General features: G+C 42.9%; 2 protein-coding genes and 1 non-coding gene across 19 annotated transcripts in view; 2 read left to right on the plus strand and 1 right to left on the minus strand.

Moving 5' to 3' along the window:
- Window positions 1-8,485, minus strand: part of TTLL5 (tubulin tyrosine ligase like 5) — a 240,495-nt gene extending 232,010 nt beyond the window's left edge. For 15 of the 16 annotated variants that reach the window (XR_012494588.1, XM_074327194.1, XM_019733592.2 and 12 more), the window contains exons 1-3: window positions 8,293-8,485; window positions 6,813-6,983; window positions 638-744 (exon numbers count right to left, since the gene is read on the minus strand). Coding sequence is in view for 15 of the 16 variants with exons in the window: in XM_074327194.1 (XP_074183295.1) it covers window positions 638-744; window positions 6,813-6,886 (181 nt within the window). In the remaining variant the exon portion in view is untranslated. Of the gene's footprint in view, window positions 1-637; window positions 745-6,812; window positions 6,984-8,098; window positions 8,246-8,292 lie in introns of those variants that run through there. The other variant, XM_074327188.1, reaches the window with a different exon arrangement.
- TRNAV-CAC (transfer RNA valine (anticodon CAC)) lies at window positions 3,681-3,754 on the plus strand. The gene has a single exon. It is a non-coding gene; the product is annotated as a tRNA-Val (tRNA).
- Window positions 8,486-8,657: 172 nt separating the features above from the next.
- Window positions 8,658-16,292, plus strand: ERG28 (ergosterol biosynthesis 28 homolog). Of its 2 annotated transcripts, none has more exons than XM_019733605.2 (5): window positions 8,658-8,790; window positions 10,307-10,470; window positions 12,812-12,902; window positions 15,311-15,429; window positions 15,546-16,292. In XM_019733605.2, the coding sequence occupies exons 2-5, from the start codon at window positions 10,338-10,340 to the stop codon at window positions 15,623-15,625; spliced, it is 423 nt and encodes a 140-aa protein (XP_019589164.1). In that variant the 5' UTR covers window positions 8,658-8,790; window positions 10,307-10,337; the 3' UTR covers window positions 15,626-16,292. The 2 variants fall into 2 exon arrangements, with proteins under 2 accessions (XP_019589164.1, XP_019589163.1); XM_019733604.2 differs by lacking the exon at window positions 8,658-8,790 and adding an exon at window positions 8,799-8,896.
- The last annotated feature ends 499 nt before the right edge of the window (window positions 16,293-16,791 follow it).

Here is a 16,791-nt window from a genome sequence, read left to right on the forward strand (position 1 = left end):
TCAACTGATGAATGGAAAACAAAATGTGGTACATCTATACAATGGAATATTACTCAGCCATAAAAAGAAATGAAGTACTGATACATGCTACAACGTGGGTGACCCTTAAAACATTATGCTAAGCGAAAGAAGGCAAACACAAAAAAAACACATATTGTATGAGTCCATTTATATGAAATATCCTGAATAGGCAAATCCACAGAGACAGAAAGTAGATTACGAGTTGCCAGGGGTTGGGCAGTGACTACTTAATGGGTACAGGGTTTACCTCTGGGATGATAAAAGTGTTCAGGAACTAGATAGTAGTGATGGCTACACAACATTGTGAAGGCACTAATTGCCACTGAACTGTACACTCCAAAATGGGTAAAATGCTAAATTTTGTGTATTTTACCACAATTAAAAAATAACAATAAACACATGTACACATAATTCTGAAAAAGTTCAAAAAGGAAAAACAATTTAATATGCAGAAAACAATCCAAGAAATCATAAATAATCCTTTCAAGTATAACAAACCAATAGATTCTTCTCATGGCCAAGGCCATCTCCCGATCTACAGGTGACATCAATTTCTGCAAGACAGGTTGTCAGGGCCATCCCCAACCCTGCCGTCTGTAGGGGAGGTCATACTCACCTCCAATTATTCGAACATTGTTGTCCTTTGTCAGAATTGCCTCAGCGTGGAAGACCAAAATTGGAATTCTCCTGCAGCCGCCAGTCCACATGATACAGGGATGGTCCCTACAACCGTAACAAAAGGCTTTATTTACAGCTCAAAATCCATTCACTGCTGAAGCAAATCGCTGTGACTGGCTGCTTAACAACTTTCCTCCTGAAACAAGAATCCTACATGTCCAATGGGAAACCCTTCCTTCTCCCATTCTCAGCCATGTGGTGTAGGATGAATTCCATCCCTGGTTCAGGGACGCGCCCCAACAGGGCATTCCATCGCCCAGTCAGACTGGCTGCTTCGGGGACGAGCACATCAGCCAATTAACTGGAGCCAGTGAGGGTCACCAGGTGACATGATGTGAGACCCTCTGAGAAAGCGATGCTTTCTTTCTCTTCGCTAGCAGCTATAGAAGAGATGGCCTCTCTTCCCCTTGATGGTGTAAGAGAGAGGTCTGGAAGTGCTTCAGTCCTTTTGTGACCTTGACAGGAGAGCCTGGAGCTGTTGGAGGAAGTCAGTGGGAGCCTGGCTGTTAGAATGAGATAAATGAGATCTTGACTGGTACGCTTGGAGTTGCAGAATCAAGTCTTTATTAAACACAAGTGAATAAATTCTCTTTATTTTTAAGACAATTATGTTTCAGTCCCCAGCACACAGAAAGAATCCTAACTAATATATTCACAATAACTTATATACCCCTTTTACACCCTGTAGTCCCTCTTTAAGCCAATTAATTATTCATCCTAAGATTCTGAGCTAGGAACCCTAAATTAATACTAGTACCCCAATTAAAACCACATATTTTAAAGAAAGCCTATACTAAGTGGAACAATAGATATTTTCCTCCAGAAAAGGACCTCTGACTTCATTCTCTTTCCCAGGAAATCTATGTTTAATCAATCTTAGTCAGATGTATATTTACTCACAGATTAGGAAACTTCAACCTCCTTAATGAAGGGAGGTAGTAAGGGAAGGAAATAACCCGAGTCCCTCCTAGGTGCCAGGAATTAAACTAAGAGCTTCCACATGTTATCTCACCTAACCCTCTTGCCCATACTATGAACTGAAGAAAGTGTCTCCAGGAGGATTAATTTGCCAAGGTCATACAGCTGGTTGAGTAAGGGGAAGTTACTGCACCCCAGCGTCTGTGCTCTTTCCACCTTTCCATCACCCTAATCACATTTCAGTGCTGTTCTGTACATGGAACACCTCAAACTCAACTCTTTGGGAACTCAAACTAATCAGTTTCTTAAATGGAATAAGATTCATTGAGCCATGATTCGGGCTGCTCTCAAAAACTCATATGACCACACCCCTTAACAAAGGCCACACCACAAATCTCAAGGCCAAGGCAGACCCTCCCAACCCAAGTTTAAAAGATCCACTCTTTGAATGAACCGGCTGCCAGGCTACCAATCTTAGAAGCAAGTAAGGCAGCCTTTAGACTTGGAATGAGATGCCAAAAGCCTTTAGTGAGGAAAGCAAAGAACACCATACCTAGTTCATTTCCTGTTTTCTAGAAATGGAATGTGGATACTTATTGTTCTGGCTCTTTGACGTGGGTGACAGTGCCCACTTCTGAGACATGGTGTTTATAGGGTGCATTTTTTAGAAAGAAGGATGTGTGTGTGTGTGTGTGTGTGTGTGTGTGTGTGTGTGTTGCCTGCTTTTTAATCTTAAACACCTGTAGAACGTGGGCATGGGGCCAGGTAATTCCTGTGATCTCTTCCAACTTTAATTTTTCCACTGTATTTCTAAGTCAGAGGATAGAGGGAAAACATAGGCAGCCTAAACTACAAAGTCTTGGACAGAAACTTTGGAAACTACCCAAAGTTCTTCGTCAATCAAGCACTAGCTACAAACTGGCACCACTGCACCTTAGCACTTAACTTAGAGATAACTTAAAAATGCCTCACGAGAGTCAGGAACACAATCAACAGATGCAGAGCTGAGAAGAGCCAAGGCCCTAACTAGACTATGTGTGGAAAGCCAAATTCCTGACAGAGAAATCTTTTCACTTACAGCCTATGAAAAGAGAAGAGACATTAGACAAATTATTAATTCAGTAAGGTCAACTAAAACACACTTAAGGCAGATGCTAAATTCTCATTAAAATCATGCTCCCACCAGATGGTGCTACAGTGAAAAGATTCGAAATGATTAGAAAACTGAAAATTGGGACCTTAAATTTTCATTCATACCAGAAACTGGTATATATTAAGAAAATATGCTTTAGAGGCATGAAAGAACAAAATATTTAAATGATTAACAAAGTAGACCCAATTTATGGTTTATCTTATTGAAAACCTAAGAACACTTTGGCTCTTGAGAAGCAATGTCATGAGGACTATATATTATTCACTCTTGGGATCCAACCTTCATAATTCAAAGCTTCCATGCCTTATTCTGACCAATGCCCCTGCTGGAAATGCCTTCCCCACCTCTGTTCACTGAATCCCACCCTCCAAAGCCCAGCTTGTCTCACCAGCTCCATGGAGCCTTCCCCAGCTCCTCCAGGTCACAGTGATGCTTTCTTTCTCAGAACTCCTACGGCACTCACTGTATAATCATTTGTTGATGCTCTCTTATTTTTTCCATGTAAATATTGATGATCTTTTCAAAGCCAGCTTTTATGATAGAAATTAAAGTTACTATCTTTTCAAGTGACAAAAGAAACCTTATATCAAATCCTTTTATGAAAGTTTCCACATCTATATGAAATTTGTATTTGGGATCCCCGAGCAAAATATAGAAAAAGAGCCCCTTTTGCATTTACTATTTGAAATAATGCCATGCAAAACAAGTACTGCCTGGACAGTTTCTAGCCCTAAATTCCAGGGTTGCAAGGCACTGATACTTTAATACAGCCCAAGGATCTGAATATCTTTGGATTGAATCAACATCCTTGGAAGATTTAAGGCCTTCTAACTTCCAAAACTTTTTAAATGTAGGCCTACTGCTCCAAGTGTAAACAAGATTGACTTAAGATTCCTAATGTATAGGGAGTGGCCTGTTAGCTCAGTTGGTTAGAGCGTGGTGTTCACAACACTAAGGTCGCGGGTTCGATTCCCACATGGGCCAGTGTGCTGTGCCCACAACAACTAGATTGAAAACGACTTGACTTGGAGCTGATGGGTCCTGGAAAAACACACTGTTCCCCAATATTCCCCAATTAAAAAAAAAAAAAAAAGATTCCTAATGTATAAAACAAATATCTGACAGACAAGACGACCCGATGGAACGAGATTAACAGTCAAAAATCGACAGGAGTTTGAAAGGAAGGAGAGCAAAAGGTCCATGAATTTGGATTGGGGGGAGAGGGGAGGGGTTTATACCTTTACTTTCACTAACTTCTAGAAATAGTTAACATTTCTCAATTACAAATATAGGCAGCAAAGCACAGCAGTATTAGCATTATCTGTGCCGTTGACTCTACCTGCAATTACAGATCTTTTTATACCATTTTACAGTTGATGCCAGTATCTTAAAATAGCATTTACATTTATCACTACTTCTAAGTTACGTTCGTTATTAAACGTGTCACTAGATCACCTGTGATCACAATCTTCGTCATCTGATGGGATGAGTCTGGACAATGCTTTGGCATCTCTCCCCCAAGCAATTATTCGGCTACCAAATGGTAACCTCTCACATTAGTGGTCCAGACACCTATGATGTTTCCTAGCATTCCCCACTTATAAGTGTTCATCAAAGACCACCCCACACTGTGCTGAGCTTATGCAAACTAAGCAAAAAGTCTTCATGCTGCTGTCTTTAGAAAATAAAATTTAACTTCCCCACGTTTCATATGAATGATCTTGTTATTTAATGTATTAAGAAAACACGTTACTGTAACACGTCTTTTTTTTATGTTGATAACTGCATTTCAATGTAATTGGCATTCTTTGTAATATGTATTTTATTTTTTAAGCACTTAAAAATATTATTCTGACAAAAGATCCATAGCATTAAAAAGGTTAAGAATGCCTGATCTAACGTGATCTAAAGCATAAAGTCCCTATTCATTCATTCAGTCACTCAGTCAGCAAGTATTTATTGAGTACCTACTACAACAGTAGGTTGAAACAACTAAAATTGTCAATATTTGACTGTTTTGACCTACCAAAATGGCAATTTCACAGTTCAACCTAATACTTATCAGGCCCAACTGTTAAGCCCACTAATAAGAGAGATATTTATGGAGTAAAAGAATGATTGTGAAATTGGAAAAATGATGCTTGGAACAGAAGTTAAAAATTTTGTGAAATGGGTAAGAGGCAGCACACAGAAAGCAAAAAGTCACAAGAAGGCAAAGTGGCCAGAGGGAATTATCCACTTAATTATCCTGAATGAGAATGACCCAAATATAATATTAAATCTCTATTATTTTCTATAACCTAAAAGTGATGAGAAACCTTTCCCCAAAGCTTTATTAATGCTTCAATAATTTTTTCAACTTATGTAACCTTCTATTTTATAATAAGAAGTCCACTTTAAATTCAATATTAAAGCCAATAAGAATAATGCCTTATATTTGTATGACACTTTATAATTTACAAAGTAAGTTCGTATACATTATTCTATTTGATCCTATACCCCTACAAAACAGCCCAGGAGATACTGTCCCCATTTTTCAGGTTACACAGCACCCATATACCCAAGGGGACTAGCAGAAAATCTTAAAAACTAATCTTCACTTGAAGCCAGTCTTTCTCTTCATTCTCTGTGTTAAGCAATAACATTAAAGGAGGCAAAATTGCAAAGCGCTTCAACATTCAATAAACCTAGGTATGAATCGCAAACCATCACTTACTTTCTATGCGTCCCTGAGGAAGTACTTTGATATACACGTATTTGAGGCTGAGTTTAATAAAGTGGGACTAACAACATCTTCAGATTAAATGAGATACAGTAGTTAAAGCCTTATCATCATCTATAATAGCAGCTGCATGTTTCACTAGCATTTATATTTTTATTATTATGAGAACCCAGCAATCAAGAAACTTGTCTCTAATCTAAACAAAACTCAGGAAACAGTGTGGTTCAATAGACACAGCGCAGGCTATAGAATTCTAATGTCTTGCCAAAGTTACTCTGGCCTGTCACCTGACTTCTCTATATTATCATCATCATTCTATCACTGTAAAGGCCTTTGAGAAAATAACATAACCAATGTCACAGAGTTTGGAGACCTTCTTTTCTTCAATATCTGAAAATTTCAAAATCTTCTATTCGGAGGTCCGTTCAAGAGTTTACTAAGAGGGGCCAGCCCGGTGGCTCAGGTGGTTGGAGCTCCACGCTCCTAACTCTGAAGGCTGCCGGTTTGATTCCCACATGGGCCAGTAGGCTCTCAACCACAAGGTGCCCAGTTTAATTCCTCGAGTCCCACAACGGATGGTGGGCAGCGCCCCCTGTAACTAAGATTGAACACAGCACCTTGAGCTGAGCTGCCTCCCAGATGGCTCAGTTGGTTGGAGTGCGGGCTCTCAACCACAAGGTTGCCAGTTCAATTTCTCGAGTACAGCAAGGGATGGTGGGCAGCACCCCCTGCAACTAAGATTGAACACGGCACCTTTAGCTGAGCTGCCGCTGAGCTCCCAGATGGCTCAGTTGGTTGAAGCGCATCCTCTCAACCACAAGGTTGCGGGTTCGACTCCCACAAGGGATGGTGGACTGCGCCCCCTGCAACTAGCAACTGGCAACTGGACCTGGAGCTGAGCTGCGCCCTCCACAACCAAGACTGAAATGAATGGACAAGTTGAAGCTGAACCGCACCCTCCACAACTAAGATTGAAAGGACAACAACTTGACTTGGAAAAGAGTCCTTGAAGTATACACTGTTCCTCAAAAAAAAAAGTCCTGTTCCCCTTCCCCAATAAAATCTTTAAAAAAAAAGTTTATTAAGAGCTTCCACCTGCAACATCTAGAGCCTATGTTCATTCATGAGTCCATGGCCTTATCTCATTTCAGATAGCTGATGGGGACCAAATAATAAGACCTTGAATTAGATCATGGATAAAGGCTAAAACCAGAGTCCGACAATACCAAAGGAAGGATATTGGGTAAAAGAGTATATCAGTTAAGAGAACTATTTTCCATCCTAGAAGCAAAGGTCAAAAGCAGGCTTGCTATTACTTACTCTTGGCTTACCACCTCCTCATCCTCTGAGGATGATGCTGTTTCCTCCAGGTCCCGGGCCATCACGACTGGCATTTCCTTTAGGGTTTGTCATGCAGTCAGCAGATGGGGGTGCCTCAGAGACCTTTCCTTGCAGATTCACTGGATCAAACAATTTGGGTGGCACAGATTCCTATAAGAAAGCCAAATGATGTGACGCACACACAATGAAGTTGTCTATTTGTTGATTATTGCTGATGATCTTCCAAGAAATGAAAATGAATCTTTACCTAAATGGTGGCCAACCTCTAGCAGCTTACCTTCTATCCCAGTGCCTCACGAATGCCCCAAAAATCAAGTATTCTTTTTTAAACATACTGTCTGTCCTCTATATATCTGAAGACTGTTAAATTTGAGTTTCTCATTTTTCTATTATAAACTATACCTAACATGCACCAAAAGAATAAACTTACTTAACTTTTAGGAAAGTCTAAGGTAAGTGGATGATTGCCTAAAACATAGATTTCTTGCTACTAGAAAAACCTGACCTGGGTTAAAAGTAAAAACTCAAGATTTAAGATCCTTGCAAATATTTCTTTAGCTTCCATGACAAGCACACAAGTTAAATGCCCTCATGTTTCGACTAAAACAAATTCAACCACTAAAGCAAAAGATTAATATATTCTCCTGAATCAAGGTCATAAATAGCTGGGGGGGGGGGGGAGGAAGTCCTTCTAAACACTCTCAAAAGTTACTCTCCCTTGCAAAAAGCCACAAACCGTGACCTGAATCTCAAATAGACATTAACATTAGGATATTTCCAATTTCTAACTGAAAATTTTTTGCAGAGAAAAAGTATATGTGCGTTGTGCTTGAGAAAGGAATAGAAATGACAGATACAGAAAATGAAAGTATTTAAATGACCATAGTTCCATCATTCTGAGATAACTACTTGACGTCAATGCTTCCAAACTTCATTTTTCTATGCATTCATATATACGATAAAATCACAAACAGGACCAAAAAATGCGACTCCCGATCATGATCCCTACAGATCTTCGGCGGAATGGGCAATATCTTAACAACATTCAAAGGCGTTCTTCCAAGGATTCCCAATGGGGTTTCTCGACCTTTCCCAAATGTTGGCATGTCCTTTCAATTAAAACAAAACCTCCATCAAGAAGGGATGCCAACCTGTCCTAGGCTGCCTGTAGAGCGGGCAGAGGGCGTGCGGAAGATTAAGGACGCTCGCCCAAGGAGTATCCGCATCCTAAAGCGATCAGCTCCTCAGCCCCACCCCTGGCTCACCCCAATCCGGGGTAGGTCCGCAGATGTTCCCCACGGGAAGGACGCGGACGACTCAGCCGCAGCAATTCAGCCCGGCGCGCCCGGAAGCCAACAGCTGCTCCCAGACTCTGAGCGGGAAGTACAGCGGCGGCGCCCGCCCAGACCCGGGAGCGCACCTCCCGCGGGTAAGGGAGCGCGCCGGCGCAGGCGTTTACCTGTCTCATCTTCCCATGGCTCGGGGCGGGCAGGCTGGACCGCGCTCAGCGCCTACCTCCCTCCTCCTTCCCCAGCCGAGCTCACCGCGGCCGTGGACGGGTGCTTCCCCCGTTACTACAACAACCAACAAGCAACCGCCCTCTCGGAGCCACTGCGCAGGCGCCCGCCACCTGGCGCTAAAAACGCTCGACTTCAGGCGCGGACGAATGTCGTCAACGCCGAGCAGCGCGGGCTCAGAGCCCGCTCTCAGCAGAAAAACCTTGACTTCTTTTTCCGCCTTTTTCCTCCGCCTCTAAAGGATTGACTCCCAGCCTGGAGTTCTTCCGCCACGCTCACCAGGCGGGTTCACAGCGTGAGCGGCGTACCGGGGCTGAGATTTGGGCGGTGGCAACCGCTGATTGGCAGTAAAGGGGTTCACGCCCCATCTCCTGCTTGAGCGGAACCAGAACAGCCAATCAGAGCGAGGACTGACGGAAACGGCCCAATCCTAGAGCCAGGTGAGGGCGGGGGCGGGGACAAATGGCTCAGGTGGACTCCCTGCTGGAGCTGTGGGGTGGTAGTATCTTTGCCGCTGGTGCTGCTCGGCTGGGGTCCGGTCGCCAGGTAAGGACAATATGGGGAAGAAGAGGGATGTGTGACTTCTGATTGAAAGGATCCAGAGAGAAAACCTTTTGGGGAAAAAGGGTTCGAGAGAAAATGAGGAGGAGCTAAGAAGTTGTAATTCCATTGTTAGATTCTTTATCTACATGGGTTTTATTTAAGTCAAGCTAATTGAAATCAATGCTCAGCAAAGGTTGATCTAAGCTTTTATTTTTAAACGAAAGAACATGACCTAATTGTATTTGCTATACAATTTGAAGACCAAAGAGGATATGGTATGGTTGTCTTCCTCAAAAATGGAAACTTCAAAATATTCTCAAACTTTGAGGCAATGTAGAGTCCAACAGACCATGCTTCATAGTTCAGCTCTGCCATATATTAGCTGTGTATCCTCAAGCAAATCACCTAACTTCACTGTGCCAACTTTCATCTGTGAAATGAAAATATTAATACTGTCTACAATCTATGTCAGGTGGTGCTTTTCACAGTGCAGGGCACATACAAGTGCCTAATAACTCTTACCTATTATAATTTCTCTTGCAACCCAATGCCAAGACTGCTGTTTCCTTCCCACATAATTTCTTTCTATTTCTCAATCACAGCAGTTTATTTATTTTTTTAACTTTTAGATTGTTCTTCTAGTTTATGGAGCATGGTATACCCTGAGAACCAGAGTAGAGAAAACCTGAGGATGTAAATATTGGCCTCACATCATAGGTTTCATTCAAATGTATAAGGTTTCTATTCACTTGGAAGGATCTGTCATCAGTAGCCAGGCAGGTATATGTTAGTAGATTTATAATCACCTTTCAGCCACTTGCATTACAAAAGAATGACATGAAAAACCAGGCTAGAAGTAAAGATGTAGGACTGATTTCCAGCCAAGAGAAAAGCGTTCTGATGTAGGGTGATATTATGGAGAAATTTCTCAAGACAAAGATAAGTACTGTTGCTCTATTGCAAAATATACTGTTGATTTACCACTATTACTATGACTAAATATCAAGACCAATTTCTGTAAGCCTTACACAGAAATCCACTTTATTACTTTATAGTAATATTTGTACACCTCCTCTTCTTCTGTCCCTTCCTTCTCTCCAGTTTTTCTGCTGGGTTTGTCATTTCTACCCACTGCATTATTTATCCTTTTTCACTCTGGGTAAAGGTCAGCACACTTTGGTTTAGGGCAAATATTCAAAAGCAGTGTGCGCTGTGAAGGTAAGAGTAGGGTGTTCAGATAACGGGGGGTAGATGAGCCTAGGGGAATTGGAGAGGAATTTATGAAGTGACTGACCAAACAGTCTTAGTACAGCCCTCATGCATGGGACACAGGTTCACCAGAGAGGTGAGAAAGGTTATGGTTCAAGTAGACTGACCATCTGTCGTCTCGTGTCCTTTGCATTTGTTTCCAAGGCGAGAAGCCCTCTCAGGTTTGAGGGGAGTCATGAGTCGTTTTCTGAATGTGTTACGAAGTTGGCTGGTTATGGTGTCCATCATAGCCATGGGGAACACGCTGCAGAGTTTCCGAGACCACACCTTTCTCTATGAAAAGCTCTACACCGGCAAGCCAGACCTGGGTAAGAAGTCAAATAACTGCATCCCTTGTGGCCTAAATTATGGTTTCTGACTGGGCTTTACATCAGAATAACCTAGGAAACTTACAAACAAACAAACAAAGCATTGGTGTCCATTTCCGTCTCTAAAACTATTTACTGAAATTTTCACCCCCTGGGTGGGGCCTAGGAATCTATTTTTCAGTAACGTTCCAGGTGATTCTGATGCTGCCTACTCTAGCCTTTGGAAGCCACTAGAATACTAGACTTTGTGGATAGCCCTTGGCCGTTTTCACCCCAAAGTTTCTCTGAATACTGTTTCATTCATTTTACACCGCCGTAGGCAGTCTGTAAAAAAAGCAGTATAAGGGCAAATGAGGAAATAGAGTTACTTGGTGACTGTGATGCCCCACTAGAAAGCCATAAAGAAACTTTTCATGTCGTCTTAACCCTCTTCAGAAATCCAGTCATGGCACACATGGTTACATTCCATGTTGCAGATGGAGTCACTAATCCAACGTCTTCCCAAACCATGATTTAGTCCCTGAGAAGACATCCAAAATCCCTCCAAGTTGGTTTCCCAAAATGAAACTCCAGAAGGCTGATGGTGGCCATTCCCAGTTTCCTGAGCCTCTCTGCTGCGTTTTCACATTTCAGCTTGCGCTTCCTTGTATTGATGTGTGGGATAGCTTCAGCTACAACACCATTTTACAACAGCTGACAATTCTGTGTCACATTTAGAGCTAACCCAGATTCAGGCTCTGACCTAGCTCATTTTCCTGCAACATCTGGGTATAAAATGAAACTAAGTAGGCTAAGGCTCATTTTGAAAAGCTGAAATACAATAGGAATAAAGAACCTTGAAGAGTGAGCAGGACAATTCCTTTTTCACCCTCAAACACTGCCCTCTGACGGTCCAGGAATCCTGTATAGATTCTCAGGATTTTAGAAGTTATCTGGTCTAGCCCTTTGAATTTAAGTTGAGACAGAGAAGCCCAGAGGTCAGGTGACTTGCTGAGGGCATAGAGCTGAGCAAAAGAAGTGTGTGTGTGTGTCCAGCCCAAAAGCAGAGACTGCCTCCTGGACCCTCATGATCTGGGGCTGTCATGGCACCCTGCAGATCATAGCAGTACAATGGGAGAATTTCACCTGATGCCTAATCTGGTTAGAGTTGGTGAAATATTCCACTTTCGTTCTCACTAACCACAGAAATTTCCTCAGTCTTTTCATCAGAAAAGCTATCAAATTGGTTTATAAAGAATATAACCCACTAGGGCTAGATATTTGGTTGGCGAATGGAATTTTTTCTCACCTAACTACTATCCAAAGGTCTTCAGGGTTGTGAGATTGGTATAACTGTCTGGTTTTGCAAAGGCTAGACAATCTTTAAAGACCAAGTAAACGTTTCGGTTTTCAGATCTGTCCGTTGAAATTTCTCTTGCTGAATAGACCAGCAAAGGCAGTCTCTTTGCATTCACTATTTTGGCATTCTGACCACGGGACACCTTAGATTAGTGGCTGTATATTATAATCACCAAGGGAGGGGGTTTTTAGAAAATACTTATGCCCAGGGTCCACCTCCAGAGATATGATTTCATTGGGCTGGTACCCAATGGTCTTAGTAATTTTATCAAATGCTTTCAATTAATCTAATAAATGCCCAGATTCAAGAACCACTTTATGGTGGAATATGATCCATACTTTCAGGTCAAGATCTTTAATACAGTAGTGTCAGAACAAAGCCACCAAGAGCAGGGTGGCCGTGGCAAACACTAAAGAAACAGTGCTTTGTTCCACTACCATGTGTACAGGCAACCAGCTTGGTTTGGGCTTTGTTCAAATGATATAGATTTGGATTCAGGAGGAGACCCAGGGACTTAAGTCTCTTTAAGACTAAATGTGGGCATCTAGACAAGTCCAGTATTTCTGAGTTCTCTCCTTCATCAGCCTGGAAAGTCGACAGACCTCCCAGGCATCCTGTACTGCCAGACCACTCTCTGCAACATTCCCCCAAACCTGTCCTGATCCAGACTCCCTGGGCTTCATCAACACCAGAGTGGCTTCCAGAGCAGAGGTATAAACTACTGCATCCAGGAGTTATTTGCCCAACTGGGCTTTTTGTTGGGTTTCCACTCTTGGAACTCCCCGACCACCTGTAGACATTGGAAGAGGAGCTCACAGGTCTCACTTTGGAATTCCTTCCATTCCTGCCAGTTCCCATTGCAGCACCAGAGTCTCCACTCTGAGCCAAAGGTCATTCAGGCTCAGCTCCCTGCCTCCCATGAACCACCAGTGAAGTAGAAAGAACTTGGAGGAGACCCTAACCTTCCCCTTCCCAACACTCTTGCTTTTCTCTGTTACACAGTGAATGGCCTCCAAGCTCGGACCTTTGGGATCTGGACGCTACTCTCATCAGTGATCCGCTGCCTCTGTGCCATCGACATCCACAACAAGACGTACGTAAGGGAAGGAGGAGCCTTAGCATCCTTTTGTTGGAAATAAGGTGCTAAGCATACCCACTGTGGTCTGCCCCCTGGAGACCTGTTCCTTTCGATACATTAGCCTAGAATGTGGATAATAAAAGGTTAATAGATTCCATTCCTTCCGGGTTTAAAAAAACGTAATAGGTCAAAGAGGTCTTTAAAGTCTGAACATTCTTTGGAATTGACATAGCAAACTGGCAGGGCCATGATCCAGTGGCCTGCATCATGCTCCTCTTCTTCTTTACTAAAGAATCAGCCTTTCTTCTACAAAGAAGTAGTGTGCTCTTTATAGAGCAGCCACCCACACATACCTTATTCTTACATTCTTCCTTAAACAGGAAATAACAGAAATCACAATCCATGAAAAAAGAGACCCACAAGTAAACTGCTGTATGGTTATGCAGAGGCGGGTGAAAGAGAGCCCAGGACTCCTCTGTGTAGCCTCTCTAGGGCACTCAGATAGACTAGTGTGGTGTAAGTGCAACAATTGTAGCCTCTTGTCTAGAGAATGCTGTAACTCGTGCTGGCCACTAGAGGGGGCTTGAGCCGTGTCCCCCAACAACAGTCATCACCACAATCAATGGGGAACGTTTGCTCAGATCAGTGGATAAAGTCACCAAAACGCCAACTTCACACTGAAATATTTTTTGTCTTATCCAGACTCTCAGCATCTGGGAAAGTGAGGAGGTAATGATATTTATTGAGCCCCTCTTATTGTGCCAAGAGCTTCCATCTATGTGACCTTGATTAAGTCTCTTAGCAGCCCTGGGGCGCAGTGATTTTCATTCCTGATTTTGCAGATCTACATATTAGAGACCCAATTAATTTAAACTGAGGAAGACTGACTCAAATGGGATTTGAAGCAGGGCTATTAGCCCTGCCATGTCTCCAATTTTATTTTTAAACTTTTTTTTTTTTTTTTTTTTTTTAACTTGAAACTGTGGTTTACTTATTCTAGATTGACACGTATTTTTGGAAACAGTGTGGTTTAGTGGAAACAGCCTGGGGCCTGAGAATGAAAACAAGAAAATGGGTTCTGGTCTCAGTTCTATTGGTAACCAGCTTTGAGAAGCTAGTTCATTATATACCTTCTCTGCATCTCAGCCTCTTCATGTATAAAAGGAGGCTAGTATATCTGTTCTACCTCTCAGGGTGACTGGGCAGGAATAAGGATTGAATAATCATTTTAAAGACCTTTAGCATCATGAAGAATCGCTGATAGGTATAAGGGGTGTATCTTTTGTTTGCTGTGCTTTTGGAATGAGCAAAAACAGCTCAGATTTATCTTTACCTCTATTACCCATTCATTTACCCTTCTCCAAATACAGGACAGCTGTAAATGCTGACATCTGTTTCCAACCTTTTTTTAGCTTGGACTTTTGTCCACGTACTTCTGATTCTATTCTCTCCCTAACTGGAAACTCAAAGCCAACTCCCTTTTACACATATTCGTTAAATGTATAAAAACATGCACAGGAATGATAAAAGTCAAATTTAAGATATTGGTTCCTCCTGGGAAAGGGGGAGACAGGAGAATGGGATTAGGATGGGATAGGGGTACACAGGATGCTTTAACTGATATCTGTAATATTTTATTTCTTAGAAAAAAGCATCTGAAGCAAAAAGGTCAAAATGTTCAGATCTGATGGAGCAGGGTATTGATTGCATAGGGGTAAATTATAGTATCTTATTGTCATTTTTTGTATGTCTGGAGTATCTCATAATTTTACAATTTTCCCAGTTAAAAAACAAGATACCAGCAATCCAGTCATCCTGTACCCTATCTCTTCCCCACCTCTTTGTCAAAGCTGACGAACAAGTTCTCTTCCCATGAGGGTGTCACCGTCTCCTCCATCTGACCACTTTCCTGGGCGAAGACACAAAATAACCAGCCCACACTGCGAGAGCATCCAAAACCCCCGAGGTCCTTGGTGCTCATTCCCCATTCAGGCCCTTCATTGTGTGGTTATCATATGAGCACTGACCAGCCTCTGGCCAAACATCTGTCAGGTGGGTTCTGACTACAGAGTCAAGCCAATTTGAGTAAGTAGAATATGTAAGCATGGTTGATCCAAACTCGTCTACACTGCCTGGCATTGCCATAGTCCAGACCCTGCCCACCTTGCTAAGACGTGGAGGTCCACTCTGGATGCCTGGACCATTCTCCTCTCGGTTTAGCAGTTGAAACCTTCAGTTTTGCTCTAGCAGAGAATAAATGGATGTGATCAAGCAGCCAGGTCTTTCTCAGGACCCAGTGTCCTTTTCCTTTAGTCACTGTGACTTCCTGGGCTTTTTATTTGTGTGTATCAGGTCTGACCATGACTTTTCGTCTGCATGGAACAAGCAGTACTTCAGCTCCCATTTCTGTCTGCTCCCTCTAGGCTCTACCATATCACACTCTGGACCTTCCTCCTCGCCCTGGGACACTTCCTCTCCGAGTTATTTGTATATGGGACCGCAGCTCCCACCATCGGCGTCCTGGCACCCCTGATGGTAGCAAGTAAGCATGCAACCACCCTAGACCTCCCATGGGAACGGCCCAGCCCTAACATACATACAAGGGGTACAAGAGAGTGTTGTGCTTATATCAGCCACTAACCTTTTCTCTGTTTTTAGGTCTCTCAATTCTGGGTATGCTAGTTGGGCTCCGGTACCTAGAAGTAGAACCAGTATCCAGACAGAAGAAGAGAAACTGAGGCCAACATTACCACCTCCAAGATGTCGTCTTCCATCTCTGTTGTCTTCTTCCTTCATCCTCTCTGTGCTTTAATTTCTTCTTTTCTGCTCCATCATCAGCCCCCGAATCCACTAATAGCCTTTTACCTTTTGTTTTGGGGTATTTTTACATTTAAAAATATTTCTTTAAGTTATACCACGCATACAGAAAAGTATGTACAATTTAAAGAATCATTTTAAAGCGACTACTCTGTACCTCCATCCAGATCAAGAAACTGTCAGTATGTCAGAAGCCTACTTTGTGCCCTTCCCTCACCTGCAGCCTCTTCCAGGATCTCTTTTCCAGCCTTCTGGCTGTTTTCCTTTTTATTTCCATCCCTTGATTTGACTTGTGTGATGGGAACACATGGACTGTGAAACTCAAAGCTGCTGCCTCACCCAGAGCAGCTGCCACCAAGGGCTGTCTCAAGGGGTTGCCCACCCACACTGGGCTCCTCTCTGCTGCTGGACCCAAGACTCTGAACCATCCGAGGGACTGGCAGTTCTTCCAAGAAGGGCTGCCCTGTGAGGGGAACGTGGCTTACATCCTTGTATCTGCAGGGATCCGGGTTGGAAGAGTCTGGGCTGTTTTTAGACCTAATCAGCTGTATTTGTGTAACAAATTTTGTAATAAACAGAAAAACCCTCTGCTCTGCTCAGCCCTTGTACTTTGACCTCCCTTAAGCCTAGAGCACTCCTGCCCTCCTCTGAGCCCCAGCCCAGGGACATCACAGCTCTCTGCTGATCAAACACACTGCAGTAAGTAGGACAGCTCAAAACCCAGGCAAACCTGGCTGCCTCTGGCTCCTTTTGTCACTCGTTCATTTCCCTTGAAGTCAAATCTTGCTCCTCTCCTTTCCCACCTTCAAGGTTCTGAGTTCACAACTGAACAGTCAGGACCCATTCTTGTTTTCTTCCTAAGAAACAGATTCCTGAGGAAGCAGAGGCCAAAAACCAGGCAGCATGGAAGAAACAGCTGCATGACAATGAAAAGGACACTGAAGCCCAAGGATAACACATGAGAGCAGTCAGTCGCCCTCCAAACCACCCTGGGGGGCTTCACACTGGCTGGGCCCTCACACGGAGCGCGTGGACTGGAGAGCCCATTTATTATTTCCGCAAGTATGTACTGAACCTTACCCCATGC

The sequence above is a fragment of the Rhinolophus sinicus genome, linkage group LG03 (assembly GCF_036562045.2).
Source record: "Rhinolophus sinicus isolate RSC01 linkage group LG03, ASM3656204v1, whole genome shotgun sequence".
Classification (NCBI taxonomy): Eukaryota; Metazoa; Chordata; class Mammalia; order Chiroptera; family Rhinolophidae; genus Rhinolophus; species Rhinolophus sinicus.